Consider the following 27,776-nt stretch of genomic DNA (forward strand, 5'->3'; position numbering starts at 1 on the left):
GTTCAACATATCTAACAAAATACCAATGTCTTTTTTATGACTTGAAAACTTACTCGAATCTTCAGTAATCTCAGTAATTATAAGAGCAGTGAACTCATGAAAAAGAATTTCAAAATCTATATGGCAAAAATGCATGGTAAACCAAGTGCTATTTAGATAGAAACAAATTCACTTAATTTTATTATTAGTTTTTTTTTACATAGGTACTACCGCTTATCAAAGCCAAGTGGCAACTCGAGGATAAGGGTTAAAGAGTGTACAGTAGAAATTGGACAATATAATAATCGTTAGTAATGGAAATTCGGTAAATTTGTAAACAAGTGGGACGGCTCATCAAGAACTTGTTTACGTTAGACTTGAAGAAAACCATATTGTAGTCAGCTGGAAAGCAGGAAAACGGAAGACAATTCCACAGGTGTTCAGTTCTAAGAAAGAAGCTTTTTTCATGGAATCTACGTTTAGGTTTAGGCACAGATAACGAGTCGGGGGAATTATTGATAGTGTTTCCAGCTAGACGAGTGTTTCTTGTGAAAGTTTGGCCAGGGGGGACCATAGGCTGAAGCTCAGTCGAACACTTTCCATGAAAATAACGATACAGCAGAGACAAACTCGCAACATCTCTTCTGTGCGATAGAGGTTGCAGGGAAGAGAAAAGGACATCTATGAAGCTACGAAGTCTATTTTGAACTCTATCAAGGCAGGACAAGTCCTTTCTAGCAGCTCCTGCCCAGATGTGGCAACAGTATTCCATCCTTGGACGTATCTGGTTCTTATATAGATAGAGAATTGCATCAGCAGTGAGATATCTACTGATCAATAGAAGGATCCCACCATTTTTCCTTAAAAGATCTTCCGTTTGGTATGTATGAGACAGCGAATTAATATTTGGCACCCGATAGGATCCCCCAAAAGCAAACAAAATAATAATATATCATGTTTATTCATACTAAAGTAAATTAAAAGTTATTATATTTTTATTTCATTTTCATCCTAAATAAGACACGAACATAACGAGAAAATAAACAAAAAGTAATAATAATAAACAAAAAATAAGAAGAAGAATAATAAGAAGAATAAGAATAAGAATAAGAATAAGAATAAGAAGAAGAAGAAGAAGAAGAAGAAGAAGAAGAACGTGAAAGAAAAGAAAATGACATGAATGTCGTCATGTCATGACAGTTCGAAAAGGCATAGATGGAAAGGGGGGAATTGGGATATGGGTTATTATAACGGTACTTTTTTTTACACAGGAGTTACCACTTATCAAGACCCAGAGGTCACTCGAGGATAGGTGTTAATAGGTATACATTAGTCAATATGATTATAGCGTAGTAAACATAAGTAGTGGGAATTTTGTAAATTGGATTACTTAGGGAGACGGTTCATCAAGAACTTGTTTACATTGGACTTGAAGACAATCACATTGTAGTCAGCTGGAAAGCAGGCAATCGGAAGAGAGCTCCACAGCCGTGCAGTTCTAAGAAAGAAGCTTTGTTCATGGAAGAGTTACTCACAGATAAAGAGTGTGGGAAATTATTGACAGTGGTTTTGACTAGACGAATGTTTCTTCTTGAAAGTTTGGCGATGGAGGGGGAACATAGCTGAGCACTTGCTATGATAATAATGATAAAGCAGAGACAGGCTCGCACCGTCTCTTCTGTCAGAAAGAGGGTGCAGGGAAGAGAAAAGGGCATCCCCCACTAAGCTACGAAGTCTATTTTGAACTCTGTCAAGGTAGGATAAGCTGCTTCTAGCAGCTGCTGCCCAGATATGGAAACAGTACTCTATCCTTGGACGACCCCGGCTCTTATATAGGTAGAGAATTGCATCAGCAGTGAGATATCTACTGGATCGATAGAAGGATCCCACCATTTTTCCAAACTGGGTACTTATCTGTAGATAAAATGTAATCACATGGCCAGTGTTGCTCTTTTCTTTTCTTTTTTTCCTTTTGAAAGTCTCTGAATGCGAACATATCGCCTTCTGTAATCTTCTTCAAATTCGTCGATATTGCCTCGTCGACCCGAAAAATGCACGCGCCGTGCGTCGTTTTATATTGTTCCCCGTTGACATTTTCTACAACGATTTCTTCTGGCTTTTAGACGATTGACCATTTAAGTCTCATTTAATTCAATGTACATATGGTATTTGTCCGATTTCTTTTTAATCGCCTCTTTTTGATATTATTTTCCCAGCTGGGTGGCAGGGATCCTCAATTTTACCATCGGAATAATGCGGAGATAATTCATGCTTCTCTTTTTTTTATTTTTTTATTTTTTTTAAAGTCTGTGAATGTGAACATATCGCCTTCTAGGGGCTACTATCTGCGACATAATTGCAAAGATTCTATATATGGGGTTGAGCAGCAAGATGTATGTTCACATTACGCATGAACTTCTACATGTCAGTACAGTCGGGGAAACAGGAACCTGGAAGGGAATTCCAAAGTCTAGCAGTTCTGGGGAGGAAACAAGAGTAGAAGGCTTTCTGGCATCTGGAAATCTCTTCTGTGTATGGGGTGGGATTTTGCTGCTTGTTGGGTTTGTCGGGGGTATTTACGTCGAGGGAGTACAAGGGTCGGTAGTTCGTCGGAACACTTACCATTAAAATACTTGTAAAAGATGAGTATTTGTGTATTCATTCTTTTTTACGGACTGTTGTCTCCATCTTTATAGTTGTTGTTTCACTCGTAAATCACCTGAAGAAGGCCAGAGGACGAGTTGGTCGAAACGTGGTGAAACCACAACTATGAATATGAGGATAACAGTCCGCAAAAAGAATGAATAAATAAAATGTAGTTTGGCTATAATTTGTAAATAGGTTTGCGGATCGGAACTCACCAGCATGAGGCAAACATTCAGTTATTGGAAGAGCACAAACCAAGAAGGTAAGAAGAAACACAATTGCTTGATGCATCTGCAATTAAAAGTAAAATTAGCAATCAGATAAAACGCATCGAATATTTGATACGAACATAAGACATTAAATAAACGATGACAAAACACAGTATTTTCGTGCATGTTGGATTTAAGCCACAAATTCGATTTAACTCAATTTTTACTAATTAATTAGATAAATTAAATAACAAAAAAAGACAAAGTCTTCATAGAGGACATTCGAATAATGTAATATAAAAATTCATCAAAAGTTCGAAATGCAAACACTGTACCCACACCTTCAGCTGGCATTCAATTTGAGTCCATGAAAAGAATGCAACAAAGTCTAAATCGATAAAACACAGTGAATGTTTGATGCACGCATAAAGGAGATATTTAATAAACAATGATACATTTATTTCTCTCATGTTAGATTTAAACTGCAAATTAAATTCTACTCAGAGCATACAAATAAAACGACTACCATAAAAAAGTAGGTACTTCTATGAACACGCCCGTGTGCATTCACTGCACAGGCCGTGATTGTCCACTCGTTGTGCTGGTTCAAAGTCGTTGTTTGCTTCATGTAAGTGATGCAATAGAAGAACTCTCCTTCCAAACGAAAATCACAACTCCAGTTTAAAACAGTTTACAAGGATATATTTTTCTTTAGCGGTTTTAATGCAAATATTTCAAGTTGAATAGCAGACTTACGAAATGAGACTTTTGCCTGACTAAATTAGAATATAAGGCCTACCAATACAATCATGTAGGTAAAAGTCTCATATGTCCACCTTGCAAGTAGAGTCACATTGATCAAACCGAGCGCGAACCCTCAGGAAAAAAAACAAATCCGATTCCAACTGACTCCCTTGCTTACTCATCTTTTCACTTCTGACTCGAATTTAGCGTGGTTAGCGGTCATCAGTCAACCACCCAGAAGCTGACTATTCAAAATATTCACTAAGAGGTTTATCCAGAGCAATGTTCGAAAAATGTCTTCTCTCAACTTTGTTCTTCTCAGCAGGATTCACTGTTTAAAGAGGGCGTTATTTTATTTCAACCAAAGTAAAACATCTGTTTTGTTGCCAGACTTTTCAATAATGTCTGCCTCCGATTTATCTTTCCAAATATCTATCACCTCTAACATTTTCTATTCAATTGTACTAATAAAACATGTAACCTAGCGCATGTTTACATTTAAGCCTGAAATGATTTCACAGTAGTAATTACTTCTAACTTCTATAAACTTTTGTACTGGATTATGTCAGATAAATCTGCGGGATACTTGCTGCCTTTGAGCAATGGTAGCTGCGCAAGTAGAAATAAAACATTAGGAGAGTGGGGTTTGTTATAGAACTTACGTGTGGGAACATATGCTTTAATTACCACTTTGAATGGTTCAGTAGTCTTATTTGCGCATTGTTCAGCAGGAAAAGAAACGATATTTCCCCATGTGTAAAGCCGTGAGGCGACCCTTCCCAGGTGATCCCTTTCTCACCTAAAAGTCAATCCTCGGTCACGGGACCAAATGTGGTCCGATGCTGGTAAAATGGCTCCACATGTAAAGCTATCCCCATCGCAGGTTACGTGCTCGTCCTTCGTAGGGGATCCTTCACAAGGTATCTCAGCGTAGTAAGACTCGTCAATCGATTTGGTGTGAATCAAATTTACTTTCGGGTTGATATGCTGCTGCTTCGTCGATCTCTCATGCTGTCACAAATCAATCTCATGCACACAAAAGAAAGACAGACTCGATTATCTATTAATTAATTAATTAAAAGTAAAATTAGCAATCAGATAAAACCATCGAATATTTTATACGAACATAAGACATTAAATAAACGATGACAAAACACAGTATTTTCGTGCATGTTGGATTTAAGCCACAAATTCGATTTAACTCAATTTATACTAATTAATTAATAAAAGACAGATGTATAAAACATACTTATATACAATTGTCCGTATTTTATCAGACTACACTGAGCCAAAAAATAACAATAGATTGATTCCTCTCTCTCTCTCTCTCTCTCTCTCTCTCTCTCTCTCTCTCTCTCTCTCTCTTTCTCTTTCTCTCTCTCTCTTTCTCTCTCTATCTCTCTTTCTCTCTCTCTCTCGATGGCGGTGGAAGGATGGGGAGAAGAGAGGGGGTGACGACCCTTCGGTTGTATTTGATTCTCTCAAAATCTTAGCTCGATCTGCTGGTTTGGGCGTGGGGACTCGTTTATGTAGTGAGATGACGGGGTAGGTCGGGCTGCTTTCTGGACCAATCGCCACTATTTACGTCACCTTAGGGAGGATCCTATTTCCTCGTAATGCACCTGCTATTTTGAAAACGCTCTCAGGCCCCGAAATGTCAAACTCATAACCTCAATTTCCGTTACCTCTTCTCAAAGTGACATGAAGCTGTCGGTTTCATAAAATATATGAAATCTTTCTTTCAGCAGGGTCTGGTTGCTGTCGCCCGGGCACACAACAATACCTAACGAATAAAACAATCATATCTGCCCGGCATTCTCCAATATTTCTGGAGTCTCAGTCTCAGCCTCCCTTCAGTGGGGAACCCAATCGCTCCCTAGGACGGTCACGTCAAACATGGAGTATCTCACACAGCCTTATTGTAGTACTTTGTCGTTTTGAGCAGTCACTCCTCAACTTGTGGTCGAGAGTTTAGGGTGATTCCTATCATTATCACAGCCTTATCAGAATTCCCGAGAGGGCAAGAGACATTTGTTGAACAATCCTCAAATACTATGGTCGGAAATAAGTCCAGAAGTGAGTTTGCTGTTTCTGACGATCTGGGAGACGAGTTGGGAAAGTTACTGTCTGTATCAACGAATAAAATATAGCAAAAATGTGTGTGTAGTTCGATAAGCCACGCCAATTACTGTGATGGACATTAAATTCACGAAATACATGTATTTGGGTATTTGTGTCTAAGGAGAGTGCTACAGCTATATTGTCAGAGATGTGATTGATTAGAGTACAATCGAGGGAGAGCGATAAAGAAAATATAATCAGTTAACGTTATGTTGTAGAATAAGTCTAAAGGTCTAGTAGTCTGATTCTAGTTTGGATTCCCTAGTCATGAGGAAAATGTTACAAATACAGTGCACGTGTCTGTAAGAGTCCAGACGACAAAGTGGAAGATAACCAGACATTTTTAAGTAGTTAACAGTGACGGGGAAGTGAAAGTTAGTTTAAGATATCCGGAGAATTTGCTAAGAGAAAAGATACTACCTCGTCTGTTAGTTCTAAGTTCACAGATATTTGTAAATGCGAACAACAAGGGATGCAGCACAAGTAAACACCCAGCTGACTTCTCGTCCACAGGAATATGGCCTCGGGAATTCCGACTATAGATGAGTGCAGAGTCGCTTTCCATGCGCGTCATGACACTACAACCATCCTGATTATACAACTGATGATAGAGAAATCGCTCTAAGCGCTATCAAAGAGTTAGGGTTCTTGTGCTCTCAGTTGGAATGCAGCAGCCAGGCAAACTGTCAAACCGGTATCTTCACCCCTGTCAGACAAGAGTGGCCAAGACCAATCATGTTAGTATACATTGTGAACAAGCATGCCCAAGTTTTAGGTGAAGGAAAAGAGGCAGTTGTAGGGGGCGGCGTTCATTGCCCTAGTCAGAAGAAACAAGGCCAAGCACCAAGCGTCTCTAATTTGACCCTGTGATCGCACCTCTGCTCCGAGCTAATACTTTAAGGAGCATGGAAGCCGGGCGATAGGCAGAGCCTACCTACTCCTTCCGTAGTTTTAGTTTATAAACCGGTAATGTAATCGAATCACCAGCTCTAGGACTGAGGAGACCTCCATTTCCCGTTTGCTGCCAACACGTGTGAGGTCAGCGGTACATGTTTAATATTTGCTGTTCCTAGATGGATGACCTAATGAGATCTACGGGTTTATCAGCACCGGGGGGGGGGGGGAGTAGCCCCGCGCCTGGTTTCAAAGTCAGGTATTTCTATGCCCCGCATGCGTAGCTAGTGTTAATCGGGTTAGTATCAAAGGTAGTTAGTATCTGCTATAAAGTTACACTCCTCAAAATAAGAGTACTTAGTACTGTTTCTTAATGAAATTTTATTTTCAAAATCACAGTATTAAGTACTTTTTTTTACATGGAGGTCACCACTTATCAAGGTCCGGAAGCCACTTGAGGATAAGAGTTATTGCGTGTACAGTATTCAATGGTATAGTATCGTAATAATCATTAGTATTGGAGATTTGATAGAGTGTCTTACTTAAGGGGGCGGTTTGTCAGGAATTTGTTTATGCTGGACTTGAAAACATCCAAGTTGTAGTCAGGTGGGAAACAGGCAAACGGAAGAGAGTTCCACAGTCGTGCACTTCTAATAAAGAAGCTCTGCTCATGGAATCTACGTTTGGATTTAGGCACAGATAAAGAGTGGGGAAAATTAATAACAGTAGTTTCAGCTAGACTGGTGTTTTTCGTGAAAGATTGGCGAGGGGGACCAGAGATTGGAGCTCAGACGAGTACTTGCCATGGAAATAACGATGAAACAAAGACAGGCTCGCAACGTCTCTTCTGTGGGAGAAGGGCTGCAGGGAAGAGAAAATAGAACCCCCCACTAAGCCACGAAGTCTATTTTGTACTCTGTCAAGGCAGGATAGACTATTTTAGCAGCTCCTGCCCAGATGTGGCAGCAGTACGCCATCCTTGGACGTACTTGGCTTTTATACAGATAGAGAATTGCATCAGTAGTGAGATATATTCTGGAGCGGTAGAAGGATCCTACCATTTTCTCAGCGTCCTTGGCAACAGACTTGATGTACGTGTTCCATTTGAGATCAGAAGCAAAGGTCAACCCCAGAAGCTTGTCAAAACATGGAGCCTCCCCAAGACGAGAGCTATCCATTTCAATTAATGCCAGATGGGATCAGAGCGTTGATGATAGAAACTTGGGTTTTGGATACATTAAAAGTAACCAGCCACCTCTTCCCCCCACTGTACCACGCGCTCAAGATCAGAGGAGAGAGAATCAAAGAGAGCTTTGTCATTTACAGCCTTTGATGTGTTGCCATAGATGGTCGTGTCATCAGCATAGATGCCAACGAATGATTTAAGTATGTGTTTTGGGAGATCATTGATGTAGATCAGGAAGAGAGTTAGGCCCAGGATGGACCCCTTAGGGACTCCAGTATTAATACTGTGGGCTTCTGATTTCTGCCCATCAACCACTACTCTTATGAACCTATCGGAGAGAAATGATTTAATGATTGAGAAAACATTTCCAGTGATACCGTAGCTGGAAATCTTGTGAAGTAGGCCCTTATGCCGTACCTTATCGAAGGCCTTCGATATGTCAAGAGCAATTGCCCAAGAAAGGAAGCCTTTGTCAAGATATTCACTAATCCTATGAGATATAACCGTTAGCACATCTGCTGTATATCTTACGGAGCGGAAACTATATTGCATGTTACTAAGAAGGTTGTTTCTGCTGAGGTGGTTGACTACTTCTTTATTTAATATATATTCCAACAACTTACTCATGACACACAGAATACTTATTGATCTGTACTGAGAGGGAGATTACTTTTCGCCTGAATTCTTAAATACAGGGCATACTGATGAGGTTTTCCAAGGTGTTGGAAAGCACTTCTCCTTAAGACAACGCTTAAACAGTTTTGTAAGTATGGGGGCAAGTTCTGGTTGAAGCTTTTTCAGCACTATAACTGGAATGCTGTCAGGGCTAGTTGCTTTACTGGAATCAAGGTTCTTGATTAGCTTGACGACCTCACGCACAGATATTTGTATGTTGCATAGCGTGTTGTTGTTATAGGAGGAAATACAGGGAGTTGATGGCCTTCGTCACATAGGGTAGAATTAGCTGCAAAATTCTTGACAAATAGTTTGGCCTTGTCTGATACTGACGAGATAACCTCATGGGATAAAACGCACGCTTCAGTTCAGGATCCTGTTTGCTATTTGCCAAAACTGGTGGGAACCAAGCTACTGCTCAGCTACTTTTGATTTAACGGACTAGCATATAGCTCTCTTGCATTTTTTATTACTTTTTTTACAGTGATTGCTGGCAGTCCTGAAAGCAGCTTTAGTCTCAGTACATCTATTATGGAAAAAGTAATTTCTGTGCGCGATGGCAGCAGCACATTCTGGAGAGAACCATGGCTGGATGTTAGGTTTTTGTTGGAATTTTCTGGATGATATGAATCGGTCTATGCCTACAATTAACCATTCGGTCAGGTCTGATACTATAGAGGACACATCCTTTTTAAACATGGAATGCAGAGGTAGATCAGATATGAATGTACGGAAATTATCCCAGTCAGCCATAGACCATCGATATACAGTACGGTGGAGAGGTACGTCTGAAGACTTGTTACATTTCATTTTTATCTTAACTGATACAACCGAGCGGTTGGAAGATCCCAGAGGAAATAGAACGTAATATGAACATAACTCAGGGGAAGTTGTGAGAAAAAGGTCTAGAAGAACTGTTTTAAATAAACATCTTTTATTTTTCGACTTACTGAATCAGTTATAACTTCCTAATTGAAATGCATCATTAAACAATATAAATATTTGTATTGGAAAAAATATGATGAATTGGGTCACTACTGAGTTTGGGTTAGATTGTTTGCACTAGAGAAAAGTTAATTTACAACACCAGTAAATATCTAATATTATATAAAAGGAACTTTGTGCACATGAGAGAGGGAGACAGTTCTCTACTGACGCGAAAACGGCTGGGCCGATTTTTATGAAATTTCACACGAATGTACTTTATGTGCCTGACAGTGTTCTTAGATTGGTTTGTACAAGTATCGATAAGTATCAATAATTGATTATCGAAATAATCCGATGACAGAACAGGCGATTTTGACCAAAGTTAAGACCTTACACAGCCTAACATCACAAGTGCACATAAGCCAAAAGGCCCGAAATATAAAATCAACAATTGCTACTTTGATATGAGAGGGGCGCTTTCGAAATGAATATTTCTGTTTAGAGAATAACTGAACCATGATACTTGACTTTTGCATCTTAAACTTTAATTCAAGTCATTGTATATAAAAAATAACTTTATAAACTGAATAGTAGGTTCTCTACAGTGCAATGCAGACTATAATATATTGTGAACGAAGTTACTTCGGGGAGGTATGTGAAGCTTCATCCCGGTGCAACGTGCTGAGTCCCAAACTAGAGCAGGCAATCAATCGATTTGATTTAAAAAAATTGGGCGATTTCACTGATTCCGATGACAATAAAAAATATTGGAGTTGGAAACATTCGTTAATCATCATTCAATCCCGGGTAACGTTAGGTCTCCCTGTTCGTGAGAAATAAAATGGCACCGTTCAAATTTAGTATTTGCTTTCTGCCATCTACATCAGTCTTTTTATATCTCCTTGAAACAATCATATTGTCTGCCTCACTCTCGGACGGTCGGATCTGACTACATACTATTTTCTGGAATCTTTTCTCACCTTCCCGGATTCTGGCATTTGACAGTGGCCACTTTTTGACAATTCAGAAGCTGACTACTCGATGTATGCTTTAACAATAACGGCTAGACAATGTAAGCTGAAGGAGGTTTATTTGGAGCCCATTTAGAAAAATCCATTTTCTAAAATAGCTTAGTCCCAGTATAACTCCTCGTTTAAAGAGAAACTTATTGTGTTCAAGCTAGCAGGACCCGTTTTCCGACGTTGACCGGAGAAATATAAAAGAATGTTAAGTATTCTTTTTAATGAATAAGTTTTTTCTTGTTTTATCGTGTACAAATTAATTTATTTGTGATTACAGCATATTCCTTTCCTTGTTTTGATTCACAGATATATATAACCATATAGGCTGTATCTCCAATCGCCGGGAGCAGAGTTGGGACGAACCTTAAAGGTAACCCTACTCCCGACGGCTCGGGGTTATATTTTTAAAAAATAAAATAGAATTCAATAAACTTGTCAAATAAAATTCAGTAACTTTGCGTCTGGACCCTTCAAGTTTCCAACGACTTTTAATCTTCTTCAAAACTTTTCAAAAGTCTTTGAGAGCATTTAACTCTCCAACTCCCTGGCGAAGACTTATTCATAACTCCTGGTCGTGGCTTATCGTCTAGTTTTTTATCTTTGTCTTCATCTTTCTTCGTCTGGTGGTTAGGATCTTAATATCTATGCCAGACTCGCTGGTTGCTGGAACTCATTGCTTTTCTACTTAAACACGCAACTCGTGCATAACCCTAAGTTCATGTGGCAGTTCTGCTCTCATGATGGCTGGTCGGTAACCCTTCCACAAGGGTCTTTCGGCTGGTCATCTGATGTTGGACGTTGAGGAGGAGGTTCTCTTTCACAGGCAGGTGCGTCGCTCTCCTCTGCTGCATCTTGAAGCATCGGTCTAGGGAAGAATTTATTTCACAACCACAGGCAAACAACAAAACTGCACGCCTGTGGAACTCTGTTCCGTCTGCCTGCTTCCCACCTGACTACAAATTGGATGTGTTCAAGTCCAACGTTAACAAATTCCTAATGAACCGCCCCCTTAAGTAAACACTTCATCAAATTTCCACACTAACGTAATGTACTTGCAATAACCCTTATCCCTGAGTGGCTTCCGGGCCTTGATAAGTGGTGACCACTGTGTAAAAAAAAAAATCACAAAGACCGTCTTTTTAGTAACATTAATTATTCAACGTTGTTACAGGTATAGTCTCAGTAAGGACTTGAGCTAGGAGCTTTCATAAGCTTGGTAAATCAGGCTGACTTCTGGGGGCAGAATTATAATGGTTTAAATTAAGTTTTTTTTTCAGCCAGGCCGTCGGATGACTTGTCCGACGGTCGGGTTGTCAACAAACTCTCCTCACCAACGAATTCTCCCGAACTAAAAATAAACATGTATTTATATTATCTCTATAACTACTAGTCTATCTCCCGTTTGTATTTGTGGCTTTGTCTTTCTTTCTCTCTCTCCGTCTCTGCCTCTATTTGTCTGTCTGTCTGTCTGTCTGTCTCTCTCTCTCTCTCTCTCTCTCTATATATATATATATATATATATATATATATATATATATATATATATATATATCTTTCTCTCTGTACCCTTTACCATTACTCGTGGTGGGGGGGGGTCCCAAAGACCATATGTATGAGGTAGGATAAGTGAATCCGTCATCATAGTTAACCCTATTGCCAAAGTGATTTCACGGTCAATCCAATAATTAAAACAACTCGACAGTTTACCTACTTGATTCGATTCCATGGTGGTATCTCAAATAAAACATAAGTGATCATTTCCACAGATTCACAATCTGCTTCATTTTATGATCCCAACTGGGGTCCAGTTTGCGAGGTGGGGAGTCATTTTGATTATCTGTTAAGAAAACAGATTTATTCTTTTATCATCATAATCATTATCACTGTCACATCCAACAATGCGAAATCCCCTGAACTCATGTTAAACGGAACACCCAGGAGACTGCTCCGCAACAAGCAAGACAACCCGACGTTGTCCGGTCCACAGTACTTGTCACATATATATCCATTGATATCTTATATGTTTTTATGTAGAGTGATGTGGTTTTTGATTGATTAATTGTGTCTTATTGTGTCGGATATACACTCGAGAGTAAAAACAATGAAAAGAATATGCTGTTGTCATAGCCTTGGTGATTACATGTACACGAGAACACCATAAAATATAATTTATGAGCCTGATTTTTGTGAGTTGGTGAAAAATGTAATTTTTATTTGAGTTTTATAAACTATTGAAATTGTACTCTTTTTTTTAAGCAATCAGTAGGGTCCGTCAAGGCTCGGAATAGAGTCAGTGGGATCATCATTTTGCTCGCACTTTACGAAGCTGTATTTAGGCATTGCTTTTTTACGGGTGTAGCAAAAGCGTCAACTATGAATAGTGGAAGTAACGTCAAACAATTAGAAGAAACTAAGAAGCCTTTTCTCAAAATTCTGTTGCAAACTGAACAGAATTTAAATAATCTAAACCCTTTTCTTCTGCAACCGCTCTTTCACAGACGTAATGCTGCTAGTCTCATTTTTCTTATAAATACTATTACCGGAAAGTTTTCTTCAGAATCATTTGATTCATTCCCCGCTTCCTTTGTTCTTGTTCGTTTGATTTGTTGGTCTAGTAGTCTTCACCATTTACCTGTTTTGATGCCTCGTTGTAATACAGCTTCCTATTCCAACAGCTTATTTTCAAGAACTACATGGTGTGTTAAACTCTCCTCCCACTCATTGTATTCCTCCTACTTATAGTCTTGATTTTTTTTTTTTTAGATTAAAGTCAATAGGAATCCCATGCAGTTGCAATAATCATTTTTTGTTCTTGTTAACTCCTTACCGTCATGATAAGGGGGGGTTGCCCAAACCCCCCCCCTTACCTTAGTATAAGAAAGCAACTCAGTAAAAAATCAGAAGACAAGAGAAATGGATGTCTTGTTCTTAAATTATGAAACAAACAATTCATTTCAAATGAAATCAATTTAATGATAAAAAAGAAATATTAAGAATTTGTGCTATAATTGCTTTTTCCATTTCAAATTATACATTTTGTTGAATTTCGTCCAAATTGCTTTTCTTCTCGTTTATTTTTCTCATGTCTACAAGTATATATATATATATATATATATATATATATATATATATATATATATATATATATAGTTATAGTCACACATGAAAACCTGCAAAACTATTACGAATATATGCATCTATTACTACGATTTATACGAAATATGCTGCAGATAGGAGGACTTATCCAGATATAAGAAGTTATAGATTTTGTTAAGCAGCTGAGATTAAATTCTTTCACATAAGTATTTTATCGATCTCTTTTTCTTTTTCCTTGTCTATCTATTTCCTTCTGTCTCTCTCTTTCTGTTTCTCTTTGTCTCTCTCTCTGTCTCTTTCTCTGTCTATCTCTCTTTGTCAGTCTGTCTGCCACTCTCTCTCTTTTGCTCTCTCTCTCTCTCTTTCTCTCTTTCTCTCTCTCTCTCTCTCTATCTCTCTCTCTCCCTCTCTCTCTCTCTCTCTCTCTCTCTCTATATATATATATATATATATATATGTATATATATATATATATATATATATATATATATATATATATATATATATACGGCAGAAACGTTGTTTAAATTTAAATTTGAATGCATAAGTTTACGTTGAAACGCCAAAACGACACATTTATTTCTTTAGAATTAAATTTTTCGACGATCATAGCGTCTTCTCCAACCTTATAATCCCCAGTTACTAATCTGTATATATATATATATATATATATATATATATATATATATATATATATATATATATATATATATATATATATATATATATATACTTTCCATTTGCTTTTACATAAGCAATAATATGCCGCTAAACATTCATGAGTATGTTTCGATGTTTCGGTCAGCTAGTAACTACCAACTAGAGACATCTTCAGGTGATTGGCATTGAGCACACTTGTTCGTTATTCACCTCTGGGACATATAAACCTTAGTTTATATATATATATATATATATATATATATATATATATATTTGTATATTTTGGCGGCAAGTCATTATTCAAGCACGTCTGATTGAAGACGACAGAGTTATTCTTTTGTCCGATTTTCTGGATATCTTTTCGATTCGCCGAGCGGTCTATTTTGTTTCAATCGGTATGTTGTACAAAATGGCGCCCAAAAGTTGTTGTTCAGCCATATTCCACTCAAGCGCTTTCCATTGGTCCATCCGATTATCATCAGCAGCGGTTATTGTTGTTGACGTTTTCTTTTCTTTTCCTTTGAGACTTGATGTATTTATAGTTTTTTGTTGGTTCTTTTTATTTTTGTTTTGTTTTTTGGTTAAAGGTGGGTGCAGGATGATTATGGGCGAATTATTTTAGTTTCAATTTCAATTTTCTTATTTTATCGTTTATTTAGTTTCTTGTCAGTTATCAAATACTGTTAGTATATTAGTCAAGGTGTTAAGTCCCGATAGTCAAAAAGTTATCCAGAAAAATCGGAAAAAAAGAATAACTCTGTCGTGTCCAATCAGACGTGCGTGAATATATATATATATATATATATATATATATATATATATATATATATATATATATATATATATCTTTTATTAGGGGTAAACAGTTACATATGGTCGCTACAAATAGCCATCTGTTTCAGTCAAAGAGACTATATATATATATATGTATATATATATATATATATATATATATATATATTTATATATATATATATATATGTATATTTATAAGGATTGGACAATTGCAATATTTTTCCGATTCCGATACAATTACCAATTCCGATTCCGATTCTTTCTAAATCTCGACATATTTAACAATAAAGTTGTTATTTTTCACGATTACTGTAAAAACACATGTTAAATGTGCAGATATTTTCTCTAACGTACGAGTACACTTGTGTGGGATGATCTATCGATTTTAGTTTTACTTATTGGTTAAAATCAACAGATATTCACTATTTTTGTATTACTATAAGCGGTAGAATATTTTTCTTTAAAGAATATCAAATAAATAAGCCAATTAATAGAATCGCTGTTGGCATCGGAAAATAGGCAAAAAATTTTCCGATACCGATTCCGATACCCCTAAAAGTTCCGATTTTTTCGATCTCCGATTCCGATTAATCGTCCCAACACTAATATATATATATGTGTGTGTGTGTGTGTGTGTGTGTGTGTGTGTGTGTGTGTGTGTGTGTGTGTGTGTGTGTGTGTGAAATGGAAACTAATAATGGAAAATCAATTAACTTTCTTGGAGTTATATTTTTGGATTATACCAGACTATCCATTCACGTGTAATCATCTTTTTCTTCACCATATACCCTCTGCTCCACCTTTTGTTATCAAGTAAGATCTTTCACTTACTTGTCGTTTCATCAAATACTTTTGTATGCAAAATCCGATCCCGCATTTTGCTAATTCCTACCCTCTGATGATAAGGAAAGTATTTCTTCGAAACTCCGCGGATTAAGGACTATCCACTTATCAAGTGTTTCCTTTTCAGATTAAATATGTTTTTAACTCTTTTTCAAAGTGTTTTTGAAATGTTTTATTAACTGTTTGTCCCTATATATATATATATATACATATATATATATATATATATATATATATATATATATATATATATATATATATATATATAAAGAGAGGGAGAGAGAGAGAAAGAGAGAGGGAAGAGAAATTCCCTGGTCGGTCTAACCGATTCACGGTGAAAGCCGTCACGGATGTGTTTCGGTTTACATTTTGAAACATGTGTATGCTGTTATTATTTCTCCGCGGATATGTGACAGAATGACACCACTTTTCCAAATTGGCCTGGTTCTTTGATAGGTCAAGTAAGAAGGATTTCTGCCAGGGAAATTTCCAACAACAAAATAATCGAACCAGCTAGAATATCGCCATACAATAGATATTCGTGCCATTAAGTTGCAACGTAATTCATTTGAAGGAAGCGAGTTGTGTTTTCATTCCTGTGGCATGATTCGTTGAACATAATGTCCCATGTTCCGAAGTAGAAGATAACATCTCATGAATATCGCCAACAAAATGTTCTTTTGTAGATTTTTGCATGCTAGCGACGGTGACAGATCCCCTTATTACCTTTTGTCGTTCACATATTGGTCACGTAATGGCGGTGTCAATTTCGTGAATTATCATTCGAAGGGAGATGGTTTTAGCAAAGACAATTTAAGAAAAATAGATGTCATTATTTTTCTTCGGCAAATCTTATTTCATGTATTTATATAAAATATTGGGTGGCATTTTGTTAAAGTTAGTGTGTCTGGTTATAGAACTTTTAGACGAAATAAAGATCTGACCTATCAAAGGTTAAGAAAGAATTACTTATTTAGTTTAAATGTATACAGGTCTCATTTTTTAATTCTCACACAAAAACGATTCGCACCTACAAGTATCTTCGTTTACAACGCCAGTCGCCGACACTTATGCTCTCTGTTTCTTACCGCCAATCCGCCGACTGTCATTACATGGAACCAAACACAGCTGGCTGTCAATACACAGCACCAGACACCGATAACGTTCATTACACGGTACCAGACACATCTGGCTGTTATTACATGACACCAGACACAGCTGGATGTCAATACTCGGCACCAGACACGGCTAGTTGTCATAACACGGCACCAGACATGGCTAGCTGTCATTACACGGCAGCAAACAGAGACAAGACTGGTTGTAAAGCCACCATTTGCTCGTGCATGGAGTACTGTTGCTCCATCGAAGATAATGCTCCAACTACTAACATCTCTTTCTTTCTCTTTCCATTTATCTATCTATCTCTTAGACAGGGTTCTATAACTGATTTAAAACCAACGTACACATTTAGAAGTTTTCAACTTAAAATACACACAAAGAAATAAGGAGCAGAAAATTCACGGTGGATGCAATTACGACAACCATATTATCTCTCGCTTCTCCTACAATGCCGTTGAATCCTCATGACAATTGTTTCTGACAAATGGTGAAGGTATCGCTATTCTCCAGGGCCAAGTATAGGTAGTAGCTTAAAAATGTGACTAATTCTCGTTCTTTACTTTTTTTATACATTAATAAATGTATTGGAGGTAAACGTTTTACCTGGGATTAAATTATCTGTCTGGAACCGAACAATATGGGACTGTTCTATAATCAGGTTGGAAATACCGGAGCTGCTCTATTGCCAATTGGTGAATGGAAGTTGGAGCATGTAGTAGTTTCTGGTAGGGCCTATCGGTGCCATATTGACGGGAATTTCTTCAATCGTTTATAAAGATTATTTTTACTCATTCTCTGCTTTTTTTTCTAGATGCCTCTGCTACCATTTTAATCCTTGGCCTACGATGGTATTTTTACACACATTGCTTTCGATGGGTGTGAATTTTTTCACATCACATAAAATCTAGGGTCTTTGAAAAATAATTTTTTTATCAAAAAACAATACAACCATTCAAACATGGGTTTCGTTCATTGATTAATGCAGTTAGGGCAAAGAATAATTCAATAGTACTTGAAGACATTGTTGCAGTTGTTTGTAATAGAAAATTAGGTGTTAAAAAATTAACAGCCAGCGAGTCTAAGGGTTAAACTAACTAACCACAACATGATACGTAATCACAAGAAAAATAAACATAAACCCAGAACGACCCTTTCTAATGTTGTTTTCTACTGTCATCTCTCATTTGCCAACATATGGAGTCAACGTACTAAAACCCACTAAAGCCTTTTAGCTTCCTTCAAACTGTTAAATTTTGGAATTCCCTCCCTGTTTTCTGTTTCCTTGACTGTAATAACATGCAAGAGTTTAAATGTAATTTAAACAGACATCTCGCTGTTCAATTCCTCACATACAGGTGGGACGATAAAATTGTCGCTATAGAAAAGACGACATGATTCCATTTCCGTTTGATGAAAGCCTGTTTTGTTTTGTTTTGTTTTGTTTTTTGTTTTGTTTTTTGCAGACAATCTACTAGTTGGCCAGTTGTGTACAAATCCCAAGAGCGATAAAACTCTTCTATCATGTCTTAAAGTGACACAATGTTCAACGAGCGAGCTCGGAGATACGCCGCTGTACAACTAATGCTCTCTACCGATCCAATTTCTGACAACAGGACCATTGCTAGCACCCTCAAAATGCAATGTTAGTTTACCAAGAATAACAGGGACGTAAACATCAAAGTGTACCTGGATGTGCTGAAGGATGTGGTGATACCTGGTGTGATCAGGTTATTGCTGAAAGACCTTGGATGTAGCAGAAAGACTCAGCGCCGACCTACAAATTTAAAGAGACTCAGGATTGGCCTCAGAAAGAGTGCTACGACTTTATACCCTTCTCTTATTCGTCTACCTGCCTCCCCCGACGTGAACTCGCTGGACTAATTCGTTTGGTCATAAGTCGAGAACATCACCAGTATGACCTCCCATAAAACTAAAGCAAGCCTGATCGCCGCCATCCGCCGAGTATTCACTCAGCTCCGGCCAGCGCTTGTGAAAAAGGCATGCTCAAAGTTCCGGACCCGTATCGAGGTGGCGATAGAGGCTGAAGGCGGTTACATTGAATAGATGTCAGCTCTACTACATAATTAAGTTACCCGAATTATTTTTTTCAATAAAACTTTTAAAATAAAGCTGTAGTGTTGATTTTTAGGACGACAAATTTATCGTTCCACTCTGTAGTCTCCTGTAGACATGATCCCAAATAGTAGTCCCTTATGGCCAAGTGACAATATGTCTTGTTTTGGATGAAAAAGAGTTTTTCAAACTTTTAACAAACCGGCACGGGTCCATCAGTTTCTACAAATGACGTCATGATCTCAGGATATTAAAATATAGTTTCTAAACCCAACGCTCCATATTACTACTGACACGGAATTTGGGCCTAAATCAGGAATACATTTTCCATATGGCAGGGGCACTTTTTATAAAGACCCTTATTTGGGTTGTGTTTTCGTGTGGCACTTTCGCACAGAACCGCTTTTATGTTTTTGCAATCTAGCGTCCTCATCGCATCATGTCATTACATAAACGTCTGAGAAACTTAACAAGATTCTGTCTTCTCGCTCTTTTGCTAGCATTAATATCTGTGGTTAATTTAATGTTTACAATGTTAAATGGCTATCAAATTCAAACAAAACTGACGTGGGAGAAGAGTGTATGATTTGAATTAATCGCACAACGATGCTCCTCTCATAGTGTTTTGGCCGATGTAACTTATTTAAGACCTCATTGAATCCTAAGGATTTGCCAGCCGCCACCCTATTGGGGATGTCCCTGTTATTCGGGGCAATACAGCAATGCATTTTGAGGGTGCTAGCAATGGTCCTGTCATCATAACTTTGATTGGTAGAGAGCATGAGTTGTACAGCGTCGCATCTCCGATCTCGCTCTTTGAACATTGGGCCACTTTCAGACACGATAGGAGGCTCTTATCGCGCTTGGGATTTGCCCAAACTGCCCAACTAGTAGATGGTCTGCAAGAAAAAAAAACTAACTTTCATCAAACGGAAATGAAATCGTGTCGTCTTTTTTATCGTGACAATTTTATAGTTCCACCTTGTAGTTGCTACACATGGCTTTATGGCATGACTTTTTCCACAAGCTCCGGCGGGAGGTCGACGAATACTCGGCTGGCAGCGATCAGGTTGGCTTTGGTGTTTTGGGAGGTCATGTTGGTGATGTTCTCGACGTATGATCAAACGGAGTAGTCCAGCGAGTTAAGTCGGGGGAGAAGAGGGGAGGTAATGAGAGCAGGATACAAAGTCGTAACCCTCCTTCTGAAGTCAAACTTGGGTCACTTTGGACTTGTGGACCGACGCCGAGTCTTGCTGTCACACCCAGAGTCTTCCACCACTGCTTGATTCAACAGGGGATCACCACACACTTGAACATATCCGGGTACAATTTGGTGTTAACTTTCAAGCTGACTTCAAAGATGTGAGGTGGCATGATGTGGCCCTCACTTGAAACAACGCCAAAGACCATAATCGTGGCCGAAAACTTCGTTGAGCTGTGCCCTCAAATATTAAACGGTCCGGATTTGCATTTTGAGGATGCTGGCAATGGTCAACTTGGATCAGTATAGATTATGAATTAAAGTGGTACATCTCCGATCTCGCTAGTTAAGTATTGTGTCATTTTCAGACACGAGAGAAGGTTCGTATCGCTTGTGATTTGTACACAACTGGCTAACTAGTAAATAGTCTGCAACAAAAAAACGGTTTTTATCAAACGGAAATGGAATCATGTCATGTTTTCTAGAGCGACAATTTTATTGTTTCACCTTGTATAACACTTAAATAACGATTGCTTAAATCGCTCAAAACTTTCGAGAGGACTCAATAGTTTAGATTTTTTATTCATCGCGTTTATAGTTCGTTTATAGTAAAAGACATAACGTGATGCTAATGTAAGTGGGGAGGCAGACGACTGACAATGTAATCATGTATACTTGACAGATAATACAAGATGAGATCTTAGAGGGAATCGATAATCAAAATCGAAAATTGCTTTTCGTTTCTCGAAGCATGTGTCTCTTTTCGCCATCTTTTAAGAATATGAGACAATTCCAATGTTGGAAACTTTTCTCGTATTAATTTGTCATTGTTATTAATGAGAGCCGCGTTTTCCTTTGATCCATTGCCTGTATCATTTCCCGGTGTTTTGTCATTGCTGCTATCTGATGGGTTTGGAAAGAATTGCCAACGGAACTTTAGAAACAGCTCATTATTATCACGTAATAATGCACAACAACAAATACAAGAATGGTTTCATTCGTCATAGAATGCGAGGGTAGCCATAAAAAATGCTATCTCAAACATAAGCATCAAAGACGATGCACTGACCGATAGTTGGACGTGAATTTTTCTAAGTAGATAGTTGTAAACTTTGAAATAATTTTGGATTGTGAGTATAGATAGAAATTGTTTTTGTTTTTGTTTTGTTTTGTTTTTATTATTGAAATAAAATAACCGTCTTGTTCAAGGGAAAATAATGCTGAAATAAACTTACTCGGGAAAATTAATGTTCCAAGATGTCTTCTAGTAAAATAGTCGTGTCATCATTTTAGGTCGTGACGTGAGCGTTACGTCACCGACTCAAATGCATATATAGGGATTATGATCAGAAGGAATGACGATGGAAAAAGCAAGAGAATAAAAAGAAGAAAAGACGCGTGAGATGTTACGCTTAGCAAGCACACGACGGCTATTTCTCTTACCTCCTCGGATTCTGGTACCTTGTTTTACAGCCAGCTGTGTCTGGTACTGTGTAATGACAGCCAGCCCTGTCTCGTTGCATAGACAGCCAGCTATGTCTGGTGCCGTGTATTGGCAGCCAAGTATGTCTTGTGCCATGTAATGACAGCCAATCGTGTCTGGTACTGTGTAATGACAACCAGCCGTGCGTGCTTCCCTATCTTGATAGCCAGCCGTGTCTGGTACCGTGTAATGACAGCCAGCCGTGTCTGCTGGCGTGTGTTGATAGCCAGCTGTGACTAGTGCCGTGTAATGACTGCTGAGAAGTAGAATCTTGCCTTCGGGCTAAGATCCGAGTGGAGTATATGTTCTAATGTTACACATCGGTTGGTTTGTCATGGGTCACTATGGGGTGACCCTTCTGTACTAAGGCAATTTTTATTTTTGTCTACTGCTTTAAGTACCCCTTTTGGAGAAATTGGTTATTCGCTCCCATTAAACACGATCTTGTGTCACATATTGCTTTCGTTGGGAAGCAAATAAAAACCATTGACTGCCGGCCGACATGGCAATGAGAAAGAGAGAGCATATTGGTGTTAAATACGTGTCGGCGACTAGAGTGGCAAACGAATAAAATAAAGAACTGGAAAGTTAAAGTCGTTGTTCTCATTTCCATTGCCACTTTCTATACATACAACGTTTGGAAGCGTTAGAGACAACGATAACGTTACACTTTTTCTTGCCTACATTTTTTTCTTACAGAAGATATGTCGCTGGTATTTCTTTACTCAATCCTTCGCAATAGCAGATGCTCGTCTGAGCTCTAATCTATCGTTGCTTCCGGTAAAAAATTGCAAACAATTACTCGTCTAGCTGCAACCACTGTCAATCATTTCCCTTTCTCCTTATGTCTACTTAAAACTAAATTGAATCTCCATGAACAGAATTCCTTTCATACAATTATCTGTTTGTGCAATACAATATCACGTCTCTTCTTCTAAGCTAACAAGAACATACTCGTTTTCAAGACCAGTGTAAACAAATTATTTTTAGTTGTTGTTTAAATAATCAATTCCGACAAATGTCAATTATCTTTATCATTCATAACCGTTCTATATCACTGTCTACTTGACAAACTTAATTTTTATCCTCGAATGCAGTTTTTGGCTTGAAAAGAGGTAATCCTTAGAAAAATAACATATTGGAAAAGCGGAAAAACACAACTCGGCTCTAACAAAGGGTGTGGGAGTTACAATAAAGCAAAAATTTATTTTCTATCGCGAATTAATGTCCTTGCTAAGTGATTTGGCCACCCAATGGCAAATCATTTAGAAGAGTGCATTGATTCCATGTGTCCCGTAAGCAACTTCTTTAACCCTTTTTAAATCACGATCTCTGAGCAGAGAGAACTTGGCAAACTTCAAAGAGAGGCCTATCTGTCTGCCTCTGCGTCTGTATCTCTCTCTCTCTCTCTCTCTCTCTCTCTCTCTCTCTCTCTCTCTCTCTCTCTCTCTCTCTCTTGTCTCAGTCCACTGGACGCTCCAGCATTAACGATTTTCGCCTGAAGATAAATCTTGTCCGACATGTGACATTTCAAATAATCTTCAAATCTTCCATTTTTCTTATCCTCATCTTCATAGTTGTCGTTGTTTCATCACGTTTCGGCCAACTTATCCTCTTACCTTCTTCGTGTGGTTAACTGCGACGGGATAAAAATGTTGAGTCTTGTAATTATATCTCCAATAATATTGCTTTCCATAGTTGTTGTAGCATCACGTTTTTGCCGACTAATTCTCTGGTCTGCTTTGAGTAGAATTGAACCGCTATCTTCAGACAATCGTCACCGACAACGGTAGTCACTCAACGCCTCCATCCACTGCCTCGCGGGCTCCGGAAAAAAAACATTGAGCCCTACGGTTCTAAAGTGGTTGGTATTGAGGTGTGCAATGCGGGGCGACTCAGAAATGTCTTCGCCTCGAGTCAACTGTTCTCCCTCTTCCTCTGATCTCTGTGTCTATATTGACATTCTTTCGATTAGAATGCTCATTGTTTTCTGTTTGTATTCCAACCCAGATTAGAATGTAGAACGACCCCTTTGTGTACATTGTCGCGTGTGTTTTTCAGCATCCGAATCAACAATCGGCCGATATCTGGAATATACGTGTGCGCACATACATCCGATTTTTTTCAGTGTCACGCCGGAACCAATATACAGAGTGGCCCACTAAAAAGTAACCCGATATCTCTAATTGTTTTCTTATCGACCAACTGACACCACAAGGCAAAATGCAATTCTTTTTCCAACAAAATGGCGCTACATGCCCCCACGTCTCATTGATCACTGACATGACTTCATGACATGTTTAAAAACAATAAGTAAAGGGTTATCGCCACCACGTTTCCCGGACATGTCATCGTGTGATTTTTATCTTTGGGGGGCTTTAAAACAAAAAGTTTATGCAAATAATACTCACGATCTAGACCAATTTAAGATTAACATTACCAACGCTATCAGGAGAATCACCAGAGAAGATCTACAGGCAGTATCTGCAAATGTTGTTAAATGTGTTTAGAAATGCATAGATGTCAACCGGGAGCACTTCTGGTATCTTTTATAACACTATAGGATATTTAAACAATGTTACAGGTAATTTAAACAATAAAAGAATGTTTCTTCTTTCTACTACATTTTCTGGGATACTTTTAAGTGGGCCACTCTGTAGTATAACACTTATTGCCGCTTAAATAAACCTTTTCGTTATTTTATTAAAAGAGGTTTTATTTTGCATCCCATGCTACGTTTTTTGTTCTTTCTTAATTATTAGAGGTGCATTGCATATCTAAATTTACTTTCCAAGAAGTGCTGCTATATAAGAATATCGAGGACACAGCAGCCGCCATGCGGAAATAAAAAGCAATTTAAATATATTAAATAAAAGCGGTTTCAATTACAAAAACTTACGTTGAAATTTCAGTTTAGAAAAGTAACTCTCGTTTCACTCAAAATGGCTTCGAATCTGAAAAAGAAAATTAAGTGATTTTTTTTTATAAAAAATATTGATTATATTGTATTAATTGGCATTATATCAACGGAACTCGTAGAAATATTCGTTTAATAATAATTCGCATGAAACATAATTTTGAACAAATGCATTAAGGACACTGCCAAGTCTGCTACAAAGAAAGTGAGCTCCCTCTACCATGCTAATAAAATACTCACATCTGACGATATCCTGTGTCTCTACAAAGCAACAATTTACCCATGCATGGAATATTGTTTCCACATCTGAATTTCTATCAGTAGTCTCTCCCTCTAAGACAGGGTAAAAAAATTCTCTAACGTAATGGTCCGCATTATCAACTAACCTCCACCTCCTGTCCCATCATCTCAATGCTAAATCTATGTGCCTGTTTTCCAAATGTTTTCATAGAATGTGATCTGGCAGTATCCTGTATCTCTACAAAGCCAACATTCGCCCATGCATGAAGTTTTGTTGCTACATCGGGGCTGCTGCGTGTGCCACTAATCTTTCCTTCTTAGACCAAATTCCAAAAAGAAATCTCTAATCTAATTGATCCCGCACTATCAGCCAAGCTCAAATCCCTGTCCCATCGCCGCAATGTTGCATCTTTATACCTGTTTTATAAGTATTTTAATGGAATGTTTTTTCGAACTCGTATCACTTGTACCTCTCCACCTATATACTCCCGATTATCATATAAAGTTTTCAAAAGACTAACATTATTATAAGCTCACAGATGATCTAAACATTGTCTTTACACAGAAGAGCAGCATTGTAATCTTCAAATCCGAACTCGCATGGCGTTTCCAAGAGTAACCTAACCAAGGATGTTTTTTTTTTTCAAATCAAGTCTACGTCGCGCCAACATTTCTGAGTTTATCCGAATATCAAATTCCAAAGACGCTTACCCATGACATTTAAGTCTGGATGTATTTTGAGGGCCAATTCATTCCATAATTATCGAAAATCGAAAAATCCGATCTTACAAATACGTTTTCTCTCTTATAGATAAAAAAAGAGTCATTTTTCAAGGGAATATTTTACGTTACATCGGCAAAGGGAGATAATAAAATTTGAGCAAATCATTTATTCTTTAAAAAAACAAAAAAAATCAGGTTTATTATAATCTGGAGATATAGTTTAGTGGTATAGCATTCAACTACATATCGAATGATCCCCCCTCAATAAAGCCCGAGCGTACCTCACCATTTAATTTTAATTTTTTCTTCTTAATGGGTTTAATTTACGATAAAAAGAAGTAGTATTTAAAATCGCTGAAAATCATTTTATTCGTTTGCATATTTTAGGACTAAACCTTAATCAGAAGTTACTTTTTCAGGGCATTCATCGTCAAACCAGGCTGCCAGCTAGTTGTATATATATATATATATATATATATATATATATATATATATATATACATATATATATACATATATATATATATTACTAGTAGCTAGCTGACCGAAACATGCTCATGACTGTGTAGCAACACGGCTTGTGGAAAACAAATACAGAGTATATACATATATATGTGTGTGTGTGTGTGTGTGTGTGTGTGTGTGTGTGTGTGTGTGTGTGTGTGTGTGTATCTACATATATACGTATATATACATATCAATAATTTTCCCCACTTTTGTGCCTAAACCTAACTGTTGATTCCATGAACAAAGTTTTTCTTAGAACTGCACGATTGTAGAACTCTCTTCCGTTTACCGGCTTTCCAGCTGATCAAAATTTGGTCATCTTCAACTCCAACGTAAACAAGTTCTTGATTAACCTTCCCCGTAAGTCATCCAATTTACCAAATTTCCACTACTGACGATTACTACATTATCTCAATGACTACCGTTCCCCTATTAATCCGTATCCTCGAGTGGTAACTCCTATGTAATATATATATATATATATATATATATATATATATATATATATATATAAAATATATATGGCGATTAAGCTACACTGAATATTTCGCGTTTCATCCACTCTAAGATTCTTAAGGCTTATGTGCGAATTTTGTGGTTGTCTGTCATTTTTATATACGCACCTTCTATTAAGATTTTAGTTAGCCAATCAGCTTTCTAGTATCCACCGCGCCCTTCCTATCAGCCAATGAACATGCACTTATATATATATATATATATATATATAACTACTTCATTTACTCACATAAAATTAATATACGAAAGTATAAATTTTGCGTAAATTTTAAGTATTTATTCAAAAGTGCTCAATACGTAGGTAGAGCTAGTTAGTAAGTTATAAGATATATATGGCGATTAAGCTACACTGAATATTCCGCGTTTCATCCACTCTAGGATTCTTCAGGTTTATATGCGAATTTTGTGGTTGTCTGTCGTTTTTATATACGCACCTTTTATTGAGATTTTAGTTAGCCAATCAGCTTTCTAGTATCCACCGCATCCTTCCTATCAGCCAATGAACATGCACTTATCCGACAAAGGCGTGTTTGACCTCTGGTTTAACTGTTCCTTTGTGTGTGCTCTATTTAGTCTGAATATCTAGTTTCTTGACCATTTTTAAATCTAGGTTAGTTTTTTTTATGTTGGTTTATATATAAATATACATACATCATTTTTATACATTATTTATATATAAACTAACATAAAAAACCCTAACCTAGATTTAAAACAGGTCAAGAAACTAGATATCCAGGCTAAATAGTGCACACACAAAGGAACAGGTCAACCAGAGGTCAAACAAGCCTTTGTCGGATAAGTGCATGTTCATTGGCTGATAGGAAGGATGCGGTGGATACTAGAAAGCTGATTGGCTAACTAAAATCTCAATAAAAGGTGCGTATATAAAAACGACAGACAACCACAAAATTCGCATATAAACCTGAAGAATCCTAGAGTGGATGAAACGCGGAATATTCAGTGTAGCTTAATCGCCATATATATTTTATAACTTACTAACTAGCTCTACCTACGTATTGAGCACTTTTGAAGTAAATACTTAAAATTTACGCAAAATTTATACTTTCATTTATTAATTTTATGTGAGTAAATGAAGTAGTTATATATATATATATATATATATATATATGTATATATATATATATATATATATATATATATATATATATATATATATATAGTTAATTAACCAACAAATCA

At 37.4% G+C, this 27,776-nt stretch overlaps 1 protein-coding gene across 2 annotated transcripts in view; it reads right to left on the minus strand.

Annotated features, from left to right (window-relative positions):
- The window catches only part of LOC145258306 (uncharacterized), a 55,477-nt gene that overhangs the window by 13,833 nt on the left and 13,868 nt on the right, over positions 1–27,776 (minus strand). For both annotated transcript variants that reach the window (XM_080116354.1, XM_080116355.1), the window contains exons 2-3: positions 24,573–24,627; positions 2,841–2,916 (exon numbers count right to left, since the gene is read on the minus strand). In XM_080116354.1, the coding sequence (XP_079972480.1) occupies positions 2,841–2,916 (76 nt within the window). In that variant the 5' untranslated portion in view covers positions 24,573–24,627. The remainder of the gene's footprint in view (positions 1–2,840; positions 2,917–24,572; positions 24,628–27,776) is intronic.

The sequence above is a fragment of the Euprymna scolopes genome, chromosome 33, assembly GCF_053919585.1.
Source record: "Euprymna scolopes isolate OS-2025 chromosome 33, ASM5391958v1, whole genome shotgun sequence".
NCBI lineage: Eukaryota > Metazoa > Mollusca > Cephalopoda > Sepiida > Sepiolidae > Euprymna > Euprymna scolopes.